Below are 9,452 nucleotides of genomic sequence, written 5' to 3' on the forward strand. Positions count from 1 at the left end.
ATACATGCACACACACATATATATATGTAAAATATATATAATATATATATGTAAAATATATATCTTATCTATATAAATCTCACCTTAGGTAAACAAAAGTATGTGAATATGTCAGAATTTATGTATTCTGTTGTTTTTAGGTATTTAGCCAGTTTCTAGTTTTGCTCGTTAAGTGTTACTATAAATAGTCTAGTATGCATCTTTTAATGAACCCATGTGTGTATGTGTGTTCATGTGTGTATGTATGTTTGCTTATTTTAGTTGGTTATATAACAAGGAGTACAGTTGCTGAGTCATAGAATGTGCTTATTTCACATTTAGTTTACAAGTACTTTTTACAAATTCACACTCCCACTAGCAATGTAAGAGAATTCTAATTGCTCCACATTTCACCAGAAGTTGGTCTTTTCCATTTGTTCATTTTTACCAGTTTGGGAGGGGGGAATATTTTATAGGCATTTCTCAGAAAAATTGTGGGTTTAGCTTCAAACCACCATAATAAAGCAATTATCTTAATAAAATTAGTCATACAATTTTTAAAAAAATTCTCAGGGCATATAAAATTGTTTATACATAGTGTATTAAGTGTGCACTAGCATTATGTCTATAAAACAATGTACATACCTTAATTAAAAATACTTATTTTGGGACCATCAGATGGTGTAATGGTTACATCACTGGACTTCCACATAGACAGCCATGGTTTGAGTCCCAGACCTGGCAGCTTAAAACTCAACACTGGGTGCATGTGCATTTATGCGCATGATCCTGAGAGAAGAATTGGAGGAGAAAGGATTGCAGCATGGCCATCCTAGGGGCTGATTTCTCACTTTCTGTCTCTCTGTCTCGCTGGCGAGTACACATGCCCTGTAGCAAAAATCTCTCTTAAAAAAAAAAAGAAAATTTTGTTGTTCAAAAATGCTACCTAGCTACCGTCTTAGCCTTCAGTGAGTCTTAATTGTTTTACTGGTGAAAGATGTGTCCTTGATGATGGCACTGATCAGGGTGGTGGTTGCTGAAGCCTGGGGTGGCTGTGTCTGTTCAAATGACACAACAATAATGCGTGCTACATTGATTGACTCACCCTTTCATTAAAGATTTCTCTGTAGCATGTAGTCCTGTTTGGAAGCATCGTACCCACAGGAGAACTCCTTTCACAACAGGAGTCAGTCTTCTCAAACCCTGCCACTGCTTTTTCAACTAAGTTTATGTAATTTTTTAAGTCTACGTTGCCATTTTAACAGTGTTCACAGCATCTTCAGGAATACAGCCCATCTTTGCTCAAACCACTTTCTTTGTTCATCCATAAGAAGCAACTCCTCATCCGTTAAAGTTTTATCTCAAGATTATAGCAATTCAGTCACTTCTTCACACTCCACTTATAATTCTGATTTTCTCACTATTCCCACTATATCTGCATTTACTTCTTCCTCTGAAGTCTTGAACCCCTCAAAGTCATGCATGAGGGTTAGCATCAACTTTTTCCAAATTCCTGTTAGTGATGATATTTTTACCTCCTCTTGTGAATTATATAATGGTCTCAATGGCATCTAGAATGGTAACTCCTTTCCAGAAGGTATTCAGTTTACTTTGCCAAGATCATCAGAGGAGTCACTATGACTGCCGTAGCCTAGTGAAATGTATTTCTCTCTTATACTCTGGTTTCTCTTCAGATAATACAAATCTTTCACCTTTTACTAAAGATTTCTGTGGAGAAATTTCTCTCCCCACCCCCCATCCTTTATTCATGATAGAGAATATGCATGAAAGAGATGGGGGAGAGGAAGAGTTAAAAAGCATCTGTCTGTGGGAAATGTTTACACCACAGTCCCATCTTCATTTCTCCCTCCTTTCAGGGTTTTGGGCACACATGCACATTCACATGTTCTGAAGCAGCTGGGTCTAGGATTCAAACCGTGTGATGGACCATGTGAGATCCAGATTACTTAACCACTATGCTACCGGCTGGCCCAAAAGATAGTGTTTGTTTGTTTTTATTTCTTATAGTTTCGTTAAAAGACAAATTACATTTAAGAGGAAATGGTAATACAGGAAGTCAGTTTGCAAAATATGTGGAAAATACATGACAAAAGTAACAAAAATGATAGGTGAGATGATTAAATGAAGTTATACATTAAAAGTTACTACATTTCTCAAATAGAAAATAGAACGAGACCAGCAGATTTCCTGGTGGTTAGTGCACTGGACGTCCCACATGGCTGACCACAGTTCAAGTCATGGACCTTGTGGCTTGAAATTCATGCTAGGCATGAGTGCTTGTGTGCCTAAAATCCCAAGAAGAGAATGGAGGAGAAGGGATTGCAATGTGGCCATCACTCTGTAGGGTGATTTCTCATTTTTTTTTCTCTCTCTTTCTCTGGCAAGTGCACGTGCCCTGTGACAAAATCTCCCTTAAAAAAAGAAGTAAAATAGTATGTGGGAAATATGAAATAGAAGGAAGAAAGTATGATAGTATTGATTCCAAATAGACTTGAGAAATGTAAGATTTATTTATAGTTAAGAAGAAATAAATGAAATGCTAATTTAAAAAGAAAAAAGAAGACAAGAAACAATAGGAATACATCTTATATAAACCAAAAAAGCAAGGAGCAAGAAACAAAAAGAAAAAGACATTAGATAAAAATACAGCATATCATTATATTATATAAATGAACTGAATACTCCAGTTGCAGGGAAAGAATCAACAAAGAGCCATTTCATGAAGAAGATGTAATGATATAAATGTACCAGCATCTATTAAACGAGCCCTCTAATTCAGAAAGCAAGGTCCTTAATCGTTTATCTCAGGTCTCTCAGTCACAACGAGTTCACCTTAGTCTCAGCTGCATTTTATTCATGTCACACTCTCATATCTTAAGTTTTTTCCATGGCATTCATAAATAACTCACTTTTTTCCCCCTTTTCTTTCTATAAATTATACTTTAATAAAAAACTAATAAAATGTAAAAATGCAGGCCTACTAGGGTTATCAAGACTACCACCCAGTTCTGTAAAGTTTGTGTAGTGTTTTACAGTATAGCCCCGATTTATTTTATTTCATATGCTAATTAAGTGAAAAATAGTAATACCTTTTATTAATTGTACTGGCAAAATTTCTCATCTCTCCAGTTTCTTCAGTTCTTAGAATTTGCATCAGTAAGTGATTTTGTTTGTGTCTGTTTTCTCCTTTGCCCTCCTTTCATAGATCCAGGTGTATAAAAAGGAGGCGCAGGGTATCACCAGCCCTGGCTTTGCCTCTTTGACATTTGAGGGAACTTTGGGAGCTCCTGTCATACCTCGTACTTCAAGCAAATATTTTAACTTCACTTCTGAGGACCACAAAATGGTAGAAGCCTTACGTGTTTGGGCATCCACTCATATTTCACCTTCTTTGACTTTACTGAAATTGTGCGATGTTCAGCCAATGCAGTATTTCGATCTGACTTGTCAGCTTTTGGGCAAAGCAGAAGTGGATGGAGCATCGTTTCTTCTAAAGGTACATTTTTTTTGTTGTTAATTTCTTTTCTTTCTTTCTTTTTTCTTTTCTTTCTTTCTTTTTTTTTTTTTTTGAAGGTGTTTTACCATTCGGCACATGCGCTTGCCAAAAAGACAGAGAGAAAAAAAAAAAAAACCCTCCCCCCCGGGGGGGGGGATGGCCACGCCTCAATCTGTTCTCCTCCATTCTTCTCTCGGGATCTTGGGCACGCATGCACATGGGCCTGGCATGAGTTTAAGCCACTGGGTCTGGGACTCAAACCACAGTCGACTACATGGGAGTCCAGCAACATAGCCATCACACTAACTGCTGGTCCCCTAAAGGTACATTTTTAAAAATACTTAAAATTATAAATTAGCACTACCTCCATGTCTATAAAGAGCTTATTTTTCAGTATTCTATGGAATGAATATATATATGTATTATACTAAGAAAATTTAACTTAACATTTTTGATATGCCTCAGTATCCGTGCGGCTCTAGTCTTATACTTCTCTTCTTCACATCTTCCTTCCTGAGAAAAATGGTATTGTCAGATTTGTGCTTTAAATATAGTATTATATTCTGTTTTTAAATCAGCAGAATAAAGTTACAGTAAGACCCATTTAATCTTTTTTTAAATTGTTTTCTTTTCCTTTCATTCATGATAATGCATGAGGGAGGACTGTGGGGAGTTGAGCTCCCTCCACAGGGTCTGCCATGTCAGTATTCCCTCCTCCAGTCCTTCAGATCTGGGGCACTCATGCATGTACCCAGTGTATTTCAGACTAACTGGGCTGGAAATTCAAACTCTGGTCGCCATATGGGATCTAGCCCCTCTGAGCAATGCATTACCGCTGCACCACAGAGCTGCCAAAGACCCATTTAATGTTTGTTTACACTTACTCCAGTTTAGCTCATGAATAACTTCTGGAAAAGACAGTTGTCCAGTATTTTCTTTGCCTGGCTATCCTACAGAATATGCAGTTGACCCAGCATTGCTTTAGCTCTAGTCCAGTAGTTATTTCTCTAGCCAGTGTTTAGAATGATAGAAAAAGAAACAGAATAGGGTAGCACTGGGACACATCTTATGGTGTAGCATTATTTTGGTTTACACCTTGCCTCATTAAGGAATCATAAAGTTCTTAAAATCATTGAATAAAATATAAAGTTTTTGAAGCTTAAAATAACACACTTGTATACACATGAAATATAATGAAAATGTAAATGAATGCTATAAAGAATGTTAAGTAAGTATGACCAAAGTGAAACTAAAGCAACATAAAATCAAAAGCTGGAAGGATTCTTAAGTCAGCTAGTTATACTCTCTGGTCAGAGTGACGTCGTAAAAATGAGCATTTACTGGGGCCAGCAGGTAGTGTGGTGGATAAGATTCTGGATTCCCTATGGCTGACTGCAGTTTGAGTCCCGGACCCGGTGCATGTACATATGTGCCCAAAATTCCAAGAGGAGAATAGAGGAGAAGGAGAATAGAAGAGAACAGATTGTGGCATGGCTGTCCCCTCAGAGGATGATTTCTCATTTTCCTTCTCTCTGCTATTGATGAGCACATTCACCCCTATAGCAAAAACCTAAAAAATAAAATGAGTGTTTACTAACCACTGAACACTTCCAATGATGAGGAATCTACAAAGGTTCAGAGATGCATCTTTGTTTTTGTTTATTTCTTCCATGAGAGACAATCTTTGTGCCACAATTGCCCCTCAGCCTTGGCCAGCGGGGATCGCCAGCATGTCTACACGTGCTGGGCCCATACAGGGAGACCTTGGGAAACACACACAGGACTTTCCCACATGGCTTCAGCATCACAGAGCATTGGATGGCCCCTGCCCACTACAGCAGCCCAGAGAGCATCTGGTGATTGCTATGTTGTTAGAAAATCCTGAAGTGCTAAAAAAGTCTGCCACCTTTTAGCTGTCAAAATTTGGATCTACATGTTTCTCCCAAAGAAACATAACATATTCTGGCATGCCATTTTTGTAGTCTTTTCCGGTAGGTAAAACCGGCTCTCTTTTCACTGTTACTTTTTAATATAGTATTGAAAAAGTCCATTACAAAATTAAATTAAGAATTTCATTCTTGAGGATAATTTTGAAATAAATCTTATTTATTTCAAAAGTAATTTTATTTTACTTTAAGGAAATAATTTAAGATGTTAGCAAAAGTACATTTTAAAGAATATTTATCTTCTGTACAGTTTAGAAATGAAAAAAGATTCAGTTACTAACAATAGAGAATTAATTGTGTGGATTATTTGTGTATGATAAAATATTTTCTGACCATAAAATGATATTATAGATATAGACTTGTTCAGGTGGTTTCATGATAGCCTATTTAGTGATTAATATAGTTTCATTTATATACTAAAAGTGTGTATATAAATAGCGAAGATATATTGGGAAGCATATATGCAGCATTTTATTGTTCATATATCTAGGAAGTAGAATCATGAGGGATTTTTTTTTTCCTGAGAATGGTTTTCTTACTATATATTGTATAATACATTTTTGTCCATTGTTTTTTAAAAACCAGAGGAGCCATACATGGTGTCTGGTTAGCATGTAGTATAATTATTTCCTACCTCAGCCTGGGCACAGTACTAATATTCGTCCTTTTTCATGCATTCATTTTAATTATTTCTGTAGTAAGGTATAGCAATGGTTTGCATTAAAAGCATAATAAATTTGTAATCTAACATTATTCTATACTTTCCTCTGTTCTGTTTATATAACATCTTTCTGAAAGTTAGATTTTCTTTAAGTATATACATTCTATTTTTTGTAATGCCACAGTGTTGGTACAGCCTCATCTTTTGAGTATTTTTATTTGTATTATGCTTCACATTTCTGCTTTTTTTTTTAAATTTTTTTATTTATTTTTTTTTTTGAAGAGGCTTTTGCTATAGGGCGCATGCACTCACCAGAGAGACAGAAAGCAAGAAATCAACCACGCCACAATCCCTACTCCTCCATTCTCCTCTTGGGATCTTGGGCACGCACGCACACATGCCCGGCGTGAGTTTTAAGCCACCGGGTCTGGGACGCGAACCGCGGTCGATTACGTGGGAGTCCAGTGACATAGCCATTACGCTAACTGCTGGTCCCATCTGGGGGTTTTTAAAAATATCTAGAGGTCATTCTCAACCAGAGCTGCTAGAGAGTTGCGATGTCTAATCTGTTATATGGCTTGGAGAACAAAAAAAAAATGTGATTAAAGAAATCATCATACTGGGCCAGCCAGTCGTGTGGTGGTTAATACAGCCAGATCCCGCATGGCTGATAGCACAGTTCAGGTTCTGGACTTAGCAGCTTGAAAAATCATGGCAGGCGTGTGTGTGTGTGCCCAAAACCTGAGAGCAAAGTGAAGGAGAAGGGACTGTGGCTTAGCCATTTCCCCTGGGGGAAGGTTCTCACTTTTCCCCTCTCTTGCACTGTCTCTTTCTCTCACTCTCCAGGGAGTACATTCATTCATTTTATAGCAAAAATTAAAAAGAAAAAAAAATCATCATATTAAAGAGACTGCAAATTTGCAGCATTTATTGTATGTGTAATGTGAAAATGTCAGAGCAAAGCTGTGTCACTAATTTAAGAAGGAAACTGAACCTCATATAAATAATTTAATGTCAAAGAACTAAATCATTATCATAATTTTTAAAGCATTCATAGTTTTGCTAGTTGTGTTTATATACAAATCATTTCGAGCTGGGTTAGTGGCACAGTAATAACATGCTGTTCGAGCAATTGCATTTAAATGGAAGGTCACGAGTTTAGCCCCCTGGTTGACCTATACATGCCAGGGCACATTGCTCATGGTCCTGGCTGGCAAGGAAGGCTGGAGAAGATCAGATCACGGCCTGAGACCCTGTTGGGGTTGCTACATGTATGTCTCATTCTCATGAGAGAAATCAACCTTTTTTTTTTTTTTTTTTTTTTTTTGCTATAGGGTGCTCACCAAAGTAAGGCAGAGAGGAGGAAAGTGAGAAATTGCTCATCATAGGGGATGACCACACTGCAGTCCCTTTTCCATTCTCCTCTTGTGAGTTTGGCAATGCACACACACATGCTTGGCATGTTTCTCAAGCTTCCACGTCTGGGATTTGTCAGCCACTGTCATCCAGGTGGGATCCAGCACCTTAACCACCACTCCACCTGCTGGCCCAAAAGAAAGAAACTTTAAAGTATGTATACATACATGCTTTAATACACATGAGCTTTTGTCAAGGTTATTTTGGTTCATTTTTATTGAGTAAAACATCTGACCCAGGGAACAGAAACTGATTTAAGTATTTTCTTTAAAAAATTAACTGCATTTCTATTGGCATTATTGTGATTACTATATTACAAAATGAAGTGTGTTAAAATTTGAAAATTATTTAATTTACTTACACTTTAGTCACCAGAGGACACTTGCATTCACCAGAGAGAGATGGTATGGGGCATAGACATGCCCCACAATTCCTTTTTCGCTCTGTAACGTATGGGTTTTTTTTTTTTGTTTTGAGAGGTTTTTGCTATAGGGCGTGTGCGCTCGCCAGACAGAGAGAGACATAGAGACAGAAAGCGAGAAATCACCCCCCAGGGGGATGGTCATGCCGCAGTCTCTTCTCCATTCTCCTCTCAGGATCTTGGGCACGCATGCACACATGCCCGGCATGAGCTTTCAGCTACCAGGTCCGGGACGCGAATCGCGGTCAACTACGTGGGAGTCCAGCAACATAGCCTTTACGCTAACTGCTGGTTCCCTGTAACGTATGGATTTTGAACATGCTTGCACATGTGTTTCAAGCCACCAGATATAAGATTTGAACTCAAGTCAGACTTGTGGGATCTGACTCTTTTAACTGTAAGGCTTCAGGGCTAGCCCTGAACATTTTTTTTTTAATTCTGTATTTTAAACTCAAATATAATAATTCATATTAGGAATATTTGTAATTCAAAGCCAAAAAATAGTTTAGTGAACCCCCGAAGATAGTTTACCAGAGAAGAATCACTGCAGACATTTCTTCCTAAAAAGGGGCTTTGTGGAATACATAGTTTTGACTACAATTAATATTGTAAATTCAAGCCATTCTGTAAATACACACACAGAAGAATAAGGTGAAATAAACGATTTGTCAGTATTTCGTGTAGACTCAGTAGTGTATCTCTTTTTCCTTTACATTCTTCTACATTTATCACATGACCCATAGTGCTCATGTAGTTCTTAAAGTATTGCAGATATTTAGAGACATTATTTAATTATATTGAAGTAATTTTACCCCAAAATGAAACTCCTTTTAGCATCACTGCTTTTCAAAAAGACCATTAACTTTTGCTCTTCTTTCTACGGCAGGTATGGGATGGCACCAGGACGCCCTTCCCATCTTGGAGAGTTTTGATACAAGACCTTGTTCTGGAAGGTGACTTAGGTCAGATCCATCGACTACAGAATCTGACAATAGACATTTTGGTCTACGATAATCATGTGCAAGTGGCAAGATCTCTGCAGGTGATGCTGAGTGGCAGAACTGCTTGCTACTTGTTTTTATACATTGTGATGATTCTCATTCATTTAAGTTATAACAGTAAATGGTTACATTTATAAGGAATCTTTGAAATCTAGAAATTCACTTCAGATTTTTTTTTTGAAATTTTAAATTGTAAAATGCGTTTGAATTATTAAAAGAGAAGTTATAATGGAGTGAAAATGTTTTTTAAACTGAGGAATCTTTCTTGAATATTTTGTAACTGTGCACATTTCTTTTTGTTGGAGAGGTTTTTGCTATAGGACGCACGCGCTCGCCAGAAAGACAAAGAGAGACACAGAGAGATAGAAAGCAAGAAATCACCTTCCAGGGGGGATGGCCATGCCACAATCCCTTCTCTTCCATTCTCCTCTCAGGATCTTCTCCTCTTGGGATCTTGGGCACGCACGCACATGCACCCGGCGTGTGGTTTTTTTTTTTTTTTTTTTTTTGT

General features: G+C 37.4%; 1 protein-coding gene across 1 annotated transcript in view; it reads left to right on the plus strand.

Moving 5' to 3' along the window:
• POT1 (protection of telomeres 1) overlaps nt 1–9,452 on the plus strand; it is an 82,311-nt gene that overhangs the window by 30,974 nt on the left and 41,885 nt on the right. Inside the window, exons 8-9 of the mRNA XM_006149194.3 lie at nt 3,206–3,496; nt 8,827–8,982. Coding sequence (XP_006149256.1) covers nt 3,206–3,496; nt 8,827–8,982 — 447 coding nt within the window. The remainder of the gene's footprint in view (nt 1–3,205; nt 3,497–8,826; nt 8,983–9,452) is intronic.

The sequence above is a fragment of the Tupaia chinensis genome, unplaced genomic scaffold, assembly GCF_000334495.1.
Source record: "Tupaia chinensis unplaced genomic scaffold, TupChi_1.0 Scaffold000257_1, whole genome shotgun sequence".
NCBI classification, from domain to species: Eukaryota; Metazoa; Chordata; class Mammalia; order Scandentia; family Tupaiidae; genus Tupaia; species Tupaia belangeri.